Source organism: Tupaia chinensis, unplaced genomic scaffold (genome assembly GCF_000334495.1).
Source record: "Tupaia chinensis unplaced genomic scaffold, TupChi_1.0 Scaffold144952_1, whole genome shotgun sequence".
Classification (NCBI taxonomy): domain Eukaryota; kingdom Metazoa; phylum Chordata; class Mammalia; order Scandentia; family Tupaiidae; genus Tupaia; species Tupaia belangeri.
The window spans coordinates 3,555,183-3,568,554 of NW_006204812.1; the positions used below are offsets into that span (position 1 = coordinate 3,555,183).

At 45.0% G+C, this 13,372-nt stretch overlaps 1 protein-coding gene across 1 annotated transcript in view; it reads left to right on the plus strand.

Annotated features, from left to right (window-relative positions):
• Positions 1-13,372, plus strand: part of APOB (apolipoprotein B) — a gene marked incomplete at its 5' end in the record, with an annotated part of 42,605 nt that overhangs the window by 6,203 nt on the left and 23,030 nt on the right. The window contains 12 exon segments of the mRNA XM_027767947.1: positions 1,258-1,411; positions 2,821-2,976; positions 4,335-4,459; positions 5,159-5,244; positions 6,379-6,598; positions 7,323-7,550; positions 7,777-7,894; positions 8,004-8,150; positions 9,173-9,384; positions 9,662-9,899; positions 10,455-10,631; positions 12,040-12,231. Coding sequence (XP_027623748.1) covers positions 1,258-1,411; positions 2,821-2,976; positions 4,335-4,459; positions 5,159-5,244; positions 6,379-6,598; positions 7,323-7,550; positions 7,777-7,894; positions 8,004-8,150; positions 9,173-9,384; positions 9,662-9,899; positions 10,455-10,631; positions 12,040-12,231 — 2,053 coding nt within the window.

Consider the following 13,372-nt stretch of genomic DNA (forward strand, 5'->3'; position numbering starts at 1 on the left):
TGGGGGCCAAAGCCCACACTCCAGTGTCAGGTCAGCTTTGGGTGGAGGCAGTTCCGGCAGCAGTGGAAGCATCTTCCTGACCTCCAGATTAAATTTACAGTGGTGAGACCAACAGGTGGCATAATGACTGTGTCGCTGGACTCCCATGTGGTCGACCATGGTTCGCGTGCGTCCTGGACCCGGTGGCTTGGACTCATGCCGGGCGCGTGTGTGTGTGCCCAAGATCCCGAGAGGAGAATGGAGGAGAAGGGATTGCAGCGTGGCCATCCCCCCTGGGGGGTGATTTTTGCTCTTTCTGTCTCTCTTTCTCTGTCTGTCTGGCGAGCGCACGTGCCCTATGGCAAAAAAATCTCTTCAAAAAAAAAAATTTACAGTGGTGAGAACCTGAAATCTAATGTTCTATTCTCCTAGCCTTTCCTAAGATTCGCATGACCCTAATCCCTTATGCTAACATTCCTTCCTGGGTGACTTCTGATTTCCAGTCTAATGCAGAAAGAGCTTGGAAGCCGTCACTCTTGTCCTCACATCAAGGGAAAAAAATGGAGCAAACAAAACCAACAATTCACCCTGGATCTATCAGAGAAGAAATTACAGGGCAAACTGCTGCTCCCAAACTGGAAAGACAGACAGGTAGAATCAGAGAATCACAGCTCACCAAGAGCGCAGGGGCAGAAGCTCTCAGCTGAAGTCAACATGAAACCTACATTTGGAGCCTAGTTTTTGGAACAATTAAAAACCATAGTTAAGGAGCTTGATGGTGGTACATTAGTAACAGGGTACTCGGCAAAGCTGGCCCACAGGGCAAGTTCCAGTTCATGTCTGGAGACCGTCCCGAACACATCGGCTATTCATGCGCCCTTGTGATCTGGGGCTGACTGAGGCTGAAAATGGACTGTAGTATAATGACCCTGTTAGGGATATTCGCTCTCTCTCTCTCTCTCTCTCTCTCTCTGTCTCCCTCTCCCTCTCCTTCTCTCTCTCCCTCTCCCTCTCCCCCTCCCTCTCCCTCCCTCTCCCTCCCTCTCTCTGTCCCTCTCTCTGGTAAGTACATGCACTCTGTAGCAAAATTTTAAAAAAAGAAATCAATGTCAAAAATATACATATATTTGTATGTTTTCTGAGAAGTGTACATACGTATATAGATATATTGATAAATAAAAATTATGTAAGGAGCCTGCAGAGCCACCCAGCCACCCACTTCTAACTGGCCCGTGGTGCAGAAAGGACATTCCTGTGACCACTCTCTCTTGGGGGTAGGTTTGAGCTCAAGCTGGTCATGCCTGAAGGGAAGCAAGTTTTCCTTTACCCAGAGAAGGATGAACCCAAACACATCCTGAACATCAAGAGAGGCATCATTTCTGCCCTTCTGGTTCCTCCGGAGACAGAGGTGTCCAAACAAGTGTTGTTTCAGGTGAGAATTTAAGAGCTGCTGACACAGGTTCTTTAAACCCATCTTTACATGTTAGAGACCAGCCCCACTGTATACTGAAGGACTTGTCTTAGCCACACAGCTGTTACCCAGAAAACCCTGTCCTGGTGTGAAATACCAAGCCCAAGGTTCTTCCTGTCCCCTGGGCTCACTGGCAGATAATCCAGGATAGGTTGATCAGGGAGGGTCTGATTTTAAAGCAGTTATTAGAGCATCCTGACCACACTGCCCCTCCTTTGAACTCATTTTGTTCTCCTGTGTGTACAGTGGCCTTCTTATCCACAGGGATGTGTCCCAGGATCCCCAGTGGTTGCCTAAGACAGTGGCTAGCACCAAACACGCTCTATATAGCACATTGCATACATACCTATGATAAAGCCAGATTTATAAATGAGGCACAGTAAGAGATTAGCAATAACTAATAATAAAACAGAACAATGATGAGATCCCAGCATCATTCCTCTTGTGCTTCAGGGCTACAATTAAGTAAAATAGGGTTACTTAAACACTGCAACAGTCAATCCAACCACTGAAAAGGCACTGACCCAGGTGGGCAGTGTGTGCAACTGACTGTGCTGGACAAAGAGAGGATTCTCATCCAGGTGGGATGGAGTGAGATTTCATCACATTACTCAGAAGGCATGCACTTTAAGACTTAAGAATTATTTATCTTTGAAATATTTTATTTCACATTCTCAGACTACAGTTGACCACAGGTAATTGAAACTATAAAAAGCAAAACCATAAATAATTAGGGACTACTGTATTTTAAATATCAAAAATAATGATATTTGTCCAAAGCCTCTTTTAAGAATTTTAGGTTCCAGCCAAGTACCTGTGCCCAAAATCCTGAACAGGAGAAATGGAGGAGAAGGGATTGTGGCATGACCATGGCCCATTGGGAAGTGCTTTTTCCCTCTCCTTCCCTCCCTCTCTATCTCTGGTAAATGCATGCAACCCCTGGAAAAGGGGAAAAAAAGAGACAGAGAGACAGAGAGACAGAAAGAGAAAGAAAGAAAGAAAGAAAGAAAGAAAGAAAGAAAGAAAGAAAGAAATTATTTATTTATTTATTTATTTATTTATTTATTTCAGGCTTCAACCTAGAGAAAACTTGCTTTGCAGCAGTCCCAGGAGCATTTCCAAACCCTCCTGGGTTCTAGGTTCTGTGCTCCCCATGCCTCAGAATACACAGGTGCATCCTGCAGAGACAGCTCAGAACCAGCCTTAACTAGTTTTTTCCCCCACTACCTGCTCTCTGATTGGCCAGACAGAAAGTGCTCAAATCCAAATTCCCTCTGCCTCTTCTCCCAGGCTTCTCTCCCAGCCCCTCCCCAGGCCCCCGTGTGTTTTCCCCTGTCAAATGTGCCTGGTTGTGTCTTCTGATCCCATAGGATACCGTGTATGGAAACTGCTCCACTCACCTTACTGTCAAGACGAGGAAGGGAAACGTGGCAACAGAAATCGTCACCGAAAGGAACCTGGAGCAGTGTGATGGCTTCCAGCCCATCAGCACAGGCGTCAGCCCACTGGCGCTCATCAGAGGCATGGTGGGTCTCGCATCACATTGGGCACACCCTCTCTATTACAAGATCCTTGGAATGTTCTAGCTGGTAGGGACCTCTGAGAAGCACCTTCCCAGGCTGCTCGTTATGCAGGCTACAGACAGCTCACAGAGAGACAGAAGGGGATACTACCAAGGCCTTGTGATCTGCTCTGCATTGAGCCGAGTCTAGAATCAGGTTCTTGTCTGTCAGCCCAGGTTCTGCCCTTGCTGAATTCCTTCACTGGTACCGAATTGTCTGCCATCACTTGAGACTAATGACCATCCCTCTCTGAGAAGGCTCTGGGGCGCAACATAAGGCAGTAAAATCACCTCTGTTGCCTCCTGTGTGGAGACTGCTTCTCTCCAGCTCCAAACCTTTGACCTCTGAAGAAATCCTAGAACTTCCGCTCTCCTCTCCTTTCCCTCATCCCATGAGGTCATATGACTGAGACTGTTCCAGCTTCCTGTCCTTGTCCTCACCCCCACTCCAGTACCACCTGGACCAAAGCCTTCTCTTCTGCATCCTCCTAGGTCACCTCCATGGTACTAGCCTTCCCTGCTCTTATTCAACCGAGATCACATAGTGCTCATTTCCTGAGCTTGCCTGACCTTTGTGACATCTCCCAGGATGTTTGTCACAGGTTTTCTCAGCAAACATGAGGGCTTGAGCAATCACTGCTGTGCCTGGCAGTGTTCCTGATCACTGGCCTTGAGCCCAAAAACAGGGAGTCCAGTGACTCTGCAGGCCACAGTCAAAGGAGCCAATGCACTGGCCCATGTGTCTATCCAGAGCACCCAGTGTGTGCTCAGCCCCAACTTTGGACAGCACTGAGGGAGAGAGAAATCCTAGACCTTCCCCTCAGGGTGCTTCTAGTCTAATGCAGGAAGAAGGTTTCTGGGCAAGCCAAGAACAGTGCATGGCGGGGGGCTGGAGAGAGTGGTACATGGGGCAGCACAGACCAGCAAGGAGAAGTTACTATCTGTGCAGCTCTGTGGGCGTGAACCTGAGATGTCCAAAGAACAAGTAGATGGAAGATGTAGGACAGAATTCTAGGCAAAGAGTACATACCAAGCAGTAGTGTGAGGTGTCGTGTGTAGTGGGATGGGTATGTGTAGGATACAGGGCACAGACTTTATCCACTGGGGTGTGATTAGAATCTGTAGCTTGACTCAGCTTTGGATATGCCAAGCTGTTACATCCCCTTGTCCCAATGTCAGGTACTAAGTTCTCTTCTTTCACTGACTTTATCTAGTGGTACAGGATTCCCATTCCTTTTGATCTTGACAACAAATGCCTACAACAGAAGACTCAGGTTCAAGCCCCAGGGACTGATCAAAATGTGTTTCCCACTCTATTCATAGACTCGCCCCTTGTCAACTCTGGTCAGCAGCAGCCAGTCCTGCCAGTATACCCTGGACTCTAAGAAGAAGCACGTGTCTGAAGCCATCTGCAAGGAGCAACACCTCTTCCTGCCATTCTCCTACAAGTAGGTCGCCTGATGCACCCCAATTTGGTAGTAAATGAGTTGTATGAGCTGGGTGCTTCCCTATTCCATGTTCCAGACAAGGCTGTACTTGGGAGGCAGCTACGGGGTGATTCCAAACAGAGCCCATCTTTGGCCCCCTTGCCAAGCTAGTAGGCAACTGGCAGAAAAATCTTAAGCATCCAAAATAACTCAAGATCAACATAAAATATTTTCAACCCAGACTTTAAGGACCATAGATCTGGAAAAGTTAGGGAGTATTGCAGGGTATCCTTGTTTAAAAAGGCACCAAGGAGCACTGGGAGTTTTAACCTTATTCTTGTGTATGCAAACCATTTTGGAGACAAACAGTCAACTAATACTTATTGAATAACTGCCATATGTTTGATCCTGTGCTGTGGGAGATACATAATTTCAAGGCCCAGTGTTAGTCCCCACCTTCTGGGCACTCCAGGCTGGTCGGTGAAGGGCATAAAGTGCCTTTGTCCTTCCTATAGGAGGACAACTAGCGTGGACAGCAGGCAGCAGGTGCTGTTCATTAGGGGGTCAGGAATGGCTGTGTTGAGCTGTGTATTATAAAACAGGCAGGATTTGGGTAGAAGCAGAGAAGAGGGAAACCTTCACCACGAAAAGAATGGGACATTAGAGGAACATTGGAGGGAGCTGGCCATCTACAGCATGGCATGCTTTCTTTGTTTTCAGGAATAAGTATGGGATGATGGCACATGTCACACAGACTTTGAAACTCGAAGACACCCCAAAGATCAACAGCCGCTTCTTTGAGGAAGGTAAGATTTTAGATCCACACCATCACTGGGACATCTGCCCAAGATGCACCAGTCAGTCCTGCCTTAGTTCTTGGCTCAGTAGGTCAAGTGTCTGCTGGCTGCTGCGTGAAGTAGACTGTGGTGTTCTGACTACTGAACTACCTGAGCAAGCATATACATTTTAGAATGTCAGGTGGCAGTGGGGAAAAGGGAAAGGAAGAGCTTCTGAAGTTCCCTTGCCTACTTTTCCCAAGTAGGAAACTGGCATCCTATGACTAACCTGACCCCGGGGTTCAGGTACAACCTCACCCAACCTGTGATAAGGTCTGGGGCTGATGTAGTCAAGGTGGGGCAGATAGGAGAGAGTCATCATGGTCAGGCCAGATAGCCCAGGAATCAATCTCTAGCGCGAGGAGAGACTTTAGCGGTCTCTAGTCCAGCCTTACCCAGTGTTGTGTTGTCAAGCTGTCAAAACTACTTTTTTATAAGTTGCCATTTGTTTTCTTTATCACAACCTTTAATGTCAGGTGGCAGAGATACGTGTTTTTAGACCCATTCTACAGAAGGGAAAATGACACATTGAAAGGGTGCAAATGAGTGCTCGGGTCTAATCTAAGCCCAGAGTCTCCATTATACCACTCTTCCATGCTGACTCTCATACCTCTCCCTGGCCAGAGTTGGAACAGGGTGAGGACGGGAATGTAAAACATCTCCCCTGCCCACAAGCCACTAGCAGATCCAAAGGGAAGTGGAGATAAGCACCGGTGAGTCTGTCCTCAGTGCAACCTGCTCGCAGCACCCTCTCACCATTTCTGCTGAGCAAAGGTGTAGTCTGGGAGCAGAGTCCAGCAAGCCTGGAGTCAGTTCCAGCTCTGCCCGTTAGACTCATATTGGTCCGGGACAGAGTAAGTGCTCACTTGTAAGTCATCGTTCCCAACTGGGCAATGATATTCACCGTCAAAGATGGTACAGTGGGCCAGTGGAAAACAATAATAATTTCAGCACACAGAGCCAGATACCTGATAGGCATTGAGTGTAGGATAGTTTTCCTCCTTTTTCCCCTTTGCTGATTCCTCCCCAGTTCTAGTTTCCAGGAGACAAAGATATGACATAAAGAAGTAAGCAAGAATTCTTCTGACCCATCCCTTCTTCCAGGAGCTGAGAGGGCGAGGCTCACCTTTGAGAGCACCAAGTCCACGTCACCACCAAAGCAGGCAGAGGCTGCTGTGAAGACCCTCCAGGAACTGAAGAAGCTGTCTGTTTCTGAACAAAATGCCCAGAGAGCTAATCTCTTCAATAAACTGGTCACTGAGCTGAGAGGCCTCAGCAATGAAGCAGTCACATCCCTCTTGCCAAAGCTGATTGAGGTGTCCAGGTATTTCCATAATGGGTCCGGCTCAGTCTTTGTTCTAACCTATGGCAGCTGGCTGGACTTTCAGACTTTGACCAAATAGAATCTCAGGGACCATTATCCATCTAGTTAATCAATGAGTCAATCAGTTCATGTTTGGGTAGAGAAATATCAGCTAAGATGCTTAGAGTTTCATAGGCAAAATACACACACACACACACACACGTGTGTGTGTGCACAGACACCACATGTAAGGCTGGTGGGTATTTGTCTGTTAACAGGAGGAAAACAGTTTCCACAAAGCGATGGATAGCTTCTCCTTCCTGGTTCTGTTGTGGGTACTCTAGACAGTTTGAGAGAATAGAAAGTCTGTGTCCTCTGGAAGCATATAGGCTATGGGAAAGAGAAATCAAGCAGACAAAAAAATAAATGATTTCTCTGCTTTTCCAGACTCTGACTCTAAGTCCTATGAAGGTCAGAGAAGGGAATACGGTCAGGAATGTGACCATGCCAGTGTTGGCCAAAGGACCATAACAGCCTCTCTTTAGCTACAGGTGCAACCTTTCTTTGATGGTGACACTCTAGGGAAGGGATCATGGTTCTTGGGCTTAGATTTTGAAAGATAGTTAGATTTGCAAAGTGAAATTGAGGGAATGAGGGTGCTCCTGGCAGAGGAACTGCCAAGGACAACGGGTGTTTTATCTGCCTCAAAGGTGCTCTGTATAACTCTCAGTACTTCCCTTCTCAGCCCTATCACTCTGCAAGCCTTGGTTCAGTGTGGACAGCCCCAGTGCTACACTAACATTCTGCAGTGGCTGAAGAGCGAGAGAGCCAACCCCCTTCTGATAGACGCTGTCACCTACTTGGTGGCACTGATCCCGGAGCCCTCAGTCCAGAGGCTGCGGGAGATCTTTAACATGGCCAAGGAGCAGCGGAGTCGGGCCACTTTGTATGCACTAAGCCATGTGGTCAACAAGTGAGTGTTCACACGGTTTCTCCTCCAAGATCCAAAGAACTCCCCGCATCTCTGTACAAGAATTGCACCCCTCTGTCCACTTTGAAACCCTGGTGCTTCCTCTGTTGTTGGTTACTGATCATTCTGAGAATAATGACTTTAAGTAAGAAATCAGAAAACAAGTTTATGTTTTAAGACAAACCTAATACTGCTTACTAAGTCCTACCTTTCTTCTATTATTTTGTAGCTATCATAAGAAAATCTCAACAGTGTCCCAGGACCTGCTAGACATTGCTGATTACCTGCTGGAACAGATCAGCAATGGCTGTGCTGGGGATGAAGATTACACCTACTTGATTCTGAGGGTACTTTATTTAGTCTTTTGTTATAATGTGCATCATTTTAGAAATGCTTTTCCCCAGCACACCTGAATTCTGCACCTTGATCAGTTCTTGTTTCTTTTCGTCCATGCAGGCCATCGGAAATATGGGTGGGACCATGGACAAGCTAAGACCGGGGCTCAAGTCTTCAGTCCTGAAATGTATCCAAAGTGCAAAGTCATCATTGCTGATTCAGAAGGCTGCCATCCAGGCCCTGCGGAAAATGGAACTTACAGATGAGGTAAAATCCGCACAGGAGGTCTGAAGGTGAAAGTTGATTCAGAGGAACTAGGATTTGGAAAGTACTAGGGGAATGAGATTCTAACTCTCATCATCCTACTGATTTTATTCTGAGGTTCTTTCCTAATTGCAAAATTCAACAAGCCTGTTGACTTGACTCTCTAACACCATGTGAGCAGGAAGGAAATACTAGACCAGGCTGCTACATCAGTCAGCAGAAAGTGAGACTTGCTACCTGCTGTCCTCCCAGCCAGACTGACCTTCACTCTCATTTTGAGAAAGCATGCTTGATTCCTCCCTGCCAGTATCTCCAGATCAGAGGAGATATCCTGGCCTAGCTTCAGGGAACCATGACTCCAGAGCTTTTGGGAATGACTTACTTCTTAGCCCCAGTCCTGCGATTCCTTCCATCTTTACCCTCATGTTGAAATAATTTACATTAAAAGAACTTTATTTTCACTTAATGGCAGACGTTCTAACAAGTCATAACTTGGCCATAATTCGTGTACTTTAATGGAATTGGATTTGACACATATTCAATAGGAATCTTCTAGGAATTGTACCTTAAGAGTGTTTAGGAGGGACCAGCAGATAGTGTAATGGTTACATTATTGGACTCTCATGTAGTTGACCATGGTTTAAGTCCCAGACATGGTGGATTGAAACTCACACTGGATACATGCTGTGTACGTATGTGCCCAAAATCCCAAGAGGAGAATGGAGGAGAGGGGATTGTGGTATGGGCAACCACCCCGGGGGGTGGAGGGGGTGATTTCTCGCTTTCTGTCTCTCTGTCTCTCTGGTGAGCACACATGCCTGATAGCAAAAATCTCTCTCTCAAAAAAAAAAAAGTATTTAGGAAACACTGGTATGAAGATTCGGTATAAACATTTGAAGGGTTATTAATAAGAAACTAGACTTCTATAAAACAAAGAGCTAGCAGACCATGCCAGCAGTACATGCCATGTGTGTTCTATGTTCAGATCCAAGGAGAATGATAATGACCTCCTCTTTTGAATGCAGGTCCGTGGAGTGCTTCTTCAGACTTTCCTTGAAGGTGCTTCTCCAGTGGATAAGCGACTGGCTGCCTATCTCATGCTGATGGGAGGGCCTGCTGTGTCAGATATTAACAAAGTTATCCAAGTTCTCCCACGGGAGCAAAATGAGCAGGTGAAGAACTTTGTAGCTTCCCACATTGCCAACATCTTGAACTCAGAAGAATTGTACATCCATGAGTAAGTAAGAGTAATGCCCCCCATCCATTCTGAGGAGCCTGGGCTGGAATTCTGGGCCTGGACTCTGGTGTAGCCCCTGCCTACCCCTTCTACAGTGTACTTTCTTCTGGAACAAACACTTGTATGAAGATGCATGAACTGTGAGCCCAAGTCTGGGGCTACATGAAACCCAAATATTTTGGTAGTGATTGGAAAGCCATATTTACTTGGAATCTGAGAGAAAATAGATAAGTAACATGGTATGTCAGTTCCAAATATCTTCCTTCTTTTCATACAGTTTCAAAAAGCTAGTGAAAGAAGCTCTGAAAGACTCTCGACTCCCAACTCTCATGGACTTCAGAAAATTTTCCCGGAACTATCACTTTTCCAAATCTGTTTCTCTTCCTTCACTTGACCACGTCTCAGCCAAAATCGAAGGGAATCTCATATTTGACCCAAATAATTACCTTCCGAAAGAAAGTATGCTGAAAACAACCCTCACTGTCTTCGGACTTGCTTCAGTTGACCTCTTTGAGGTATGTGTGAAGAATCTTCAGGTCTTAGCCCATTCTGTGTAACACCGAATACAGAAAGTCAGGGGCCCTGAGCCAGCCAGGAAGTGCAAAAATCATCCAAGATTTACCAGGAAGTTCCTGCTATCACTCTGAGGCCTTCTTTCTCTCTTCTCTTGGCTTCCTCTCTCCCCACTAGGGGTCACCTGAAGCCCAGACTCCTTAGTCTTAATGGAAATGCTTCTGTCTCAGAGAAGCCCTTAAACTACCCGAAATCCAAAGAAATTCATGGGCTGACAGATGTAGTTCAAATGCCAAATCCACTCCCAACTCTGAATCCGTGGTTTATTTATCTTCTCTAGACCTTAACTACCTCTTCTAGAAAATGGCAAATAAAATCTGCCTTTCGAGATTCTAGTGAGATTTAGATAAAAACTTCTGTGAGGTGCTAAGCTCAGCCCCTGCTCTGTAGTATTCACCAAATATTTGTTGAATTAAGTAGTCATGAATTGGGAAACGAAAGGCTGACATATCACAGAGAAAACTGATGGCCTCTCCCTGTCTGATTTTCTTTCTCAGATTGGTTTAGAAGGAAAAGGCTTTGAGCCAACGCTAGAAGCTCTTTTTGGAAAGCAAGGATTTTTCCCTGACAGCGTCAACAAAGCTTTGTACTGGGTTGATGGTCAAGTTCCTGATCATGTCTCCAAGGTCTTGGTAGACCACTTTGGCTACACAGCAAATGATAAACGTGAGCAGGTATGTATTTGTTAAATAGCCTCTTAAAGGCAGCAGTGAGTCTCAAGGCAAAAACTTTCTTTTCGAAGCCTTGAAGTCATTAAGACACTACCTAACTGAGCTATGAGTGTGGCTATTATTAACCAGTCCCATGGCAGAAGGACCAGTGTCCTTTGCAGTTAAGGGCCTCCTAGAAATTCAGTGAATCCAGGAATAAGACTCACTAGAGACACTCTAGCACAGTGATTAAGAGTGTGAACACTGGAACATGGGTTTAATTCTAACCTCACTGTCTTCAAACTGCATACACCTAGGAAAATTGCTGAATATAATGTCCGTTTCTATATCCCCAGAGTACTAATAATAATCTGTACCTTACAAGGTTATTTAGAGACTAAATGACATAACATATGTAAAACGCTAAGCACATTCCCTGTTACTGGTATTAGTTGTTCCATAAGCAGATACTACTATAAGTTTTAAATTAATATTTTTATTATTATTAACTGCTTTCTTTGACTCTCACATCAGGGCACTAGCTAAGGGGGTCAAAAATCCACTTTGTAGCTAGTAATGAGCCCCCACTTAAGGAGTAGAAAACCGGTTATGTAATCTGGAGCTTTTCCTTCTTTGCCATTTTGGTACCCAAAGCATCATCTGGCGATTGGCATTGCATAAGGACTTAGAAATGCAGGTTCTCAGGTCCCACCCAGATCTACTGAATCAGAGCCTGCATTTCAACAAGACCCCAGTGACTTGTATGCACATTTGGGTCAAGAGGTAGGATAATAATTTTCTGCTAGGCTCACTGGTAGCCTTACCTTAATCTTCTAATTGACTGACCTGCACTTGAGCCTGAGGTTTTGATTTGCTTTGGGTCTGTCAATGTGTTCTTTCTTCCCCAACATCTGGACATCAGTCTATGGAACGGTTATCTAAATAGAATTTGTCTAGGATCAAGCATTTTTCAGACTTCTGACCAGTGAATATGGTAGCAACATTTATTCAAGAAATCCTGCGTATTCTTCCTTTGTCAAAGGAGGAAGGAAGCAGAGGGAGGGGTGAAAACAAGTTCTTCTAAGCTTGAGGAGTCCTGCAGATCCAGGCATCCCAGAGAACACTCCCCCTACATACACTGTCTACATGTTGTCATGGCGGGAACAGTTTTGAAGTATCAAAATAGCTGACAATTCTCCAGGGCTTTGGTTTTGTATGGGTTGGGATTTTTTTGGATTTTTTTTCTTCTTTTTATCTTTGTTTAGAGGAGTTATCTTTCAGTGAAAGGTGGGAGCCCAGTTTTAGTGTCCGCCCATCACTACCTCAAATGCTGTTTAGCCTACTATGACTGTGGCAGACGGGCTCCATATCAGATATCTGAAGGGGTCTGACGGTTGACATCTCACTAGACATTCTGTTACTAAAACCCCAGGACATGGTAAATGGAATTATGCTCAATGTGGAGAAGCTGATCAAAGATTTGAAATCCAGAGAAGTCCCAGAAGCCAGAGCCTACCTCCGCATCTTGGGAGAGGAGCTTGGCTTTGTCGGGCTCCAGGACCTCAAGCACCTGGGAAGGCTGCTGCTGAATGGTGCTCGGACTTTGCAGGGGCTCCCCCAGATGGTGAGTGAACCAGGCCCACCAGGGCTCATGAGATTGGCCAGTGCTCTTCTTAGATCTCCCAGACTCCCAAATGCGCAAATGCCAAAAGAGGTGCTTGTATCTCCTTCAGAGAGGTGTGTTAGCCTTGAATTTCGATGATTTATGATTCTTGTATCACAAGAATTCGTAACATTCAAAAATGAAACTATTCACAATATTAGCTATATTTTTTAAAAGAGCATTCATTTGTTTATCTGGAAAGCAACGTTAAATATACTTCTTTCCTCTACCAGTGCTAAAGATCCTTTTTTTTTTTTTTTTTTTTTTTTGGGTGTATTTTTCATGATAGTGTGTGTGCTCTCCAGAAAGACAGAGAGAGAGACAGAAAACAAGAAATCACTCTTCAGGGAGGGATGACCATGCTGCAATATCTTCTCCTCCATTCTTTTCTCAGGATCTTGGATACGCATGTACATGCATCCAGCATGAGTTTAAGCCACTGGATCAGGGACCCGAACTGCGGTCAACTACATGGGAGTCCAGCGACGTAGCCATTACACCATCTTCTGGTCCCATGTCTGTTAAGATCCTTGACCTTGACCAAGGTAGTAGAAGCCATTTCTGCTCCCATGGATTCTTCTCCTTTCAGACATTCTGAACTGTCAACTGCCATTATTCAGTCAAATGGTACCCCAATCACCTTGCTTTTCATCAGCAGAATACTATAAAATACATCTTTTCAAAAATCTCGCAGAACTTCAATGATTATACCAATGCTAAGATTTATATTAATGCAGCTAGGATATATTATTCTGGATTGTGGCTCAGATCCTAAATGTTAATGGAGATCGCAAAGAAACATTTTGGCAGGGTTTTAAAATATTAGCATAAATTAATTTCTTCTTGCAACTTGCTTACTTTTGCTGGTTAGGAAAATGGGTAAGTGACTCCCTCTAGAGTGATTTCTCTGCAATCATATTATGCAGCCTCTTCAAAGGAGATACTTTGGAACAGCAAAAATAATAGAGAAAAGGAAGACATACAGAAAAGGTGAAGGAAAAAAGGTGTCTGAGTTTGAAACTAAATTTCTCCCTTTGATTAGGTATTTATTAGCATATTTGATTCCAACATACAAAGAAGAGCATTTTTTTTTTTTTTTTTT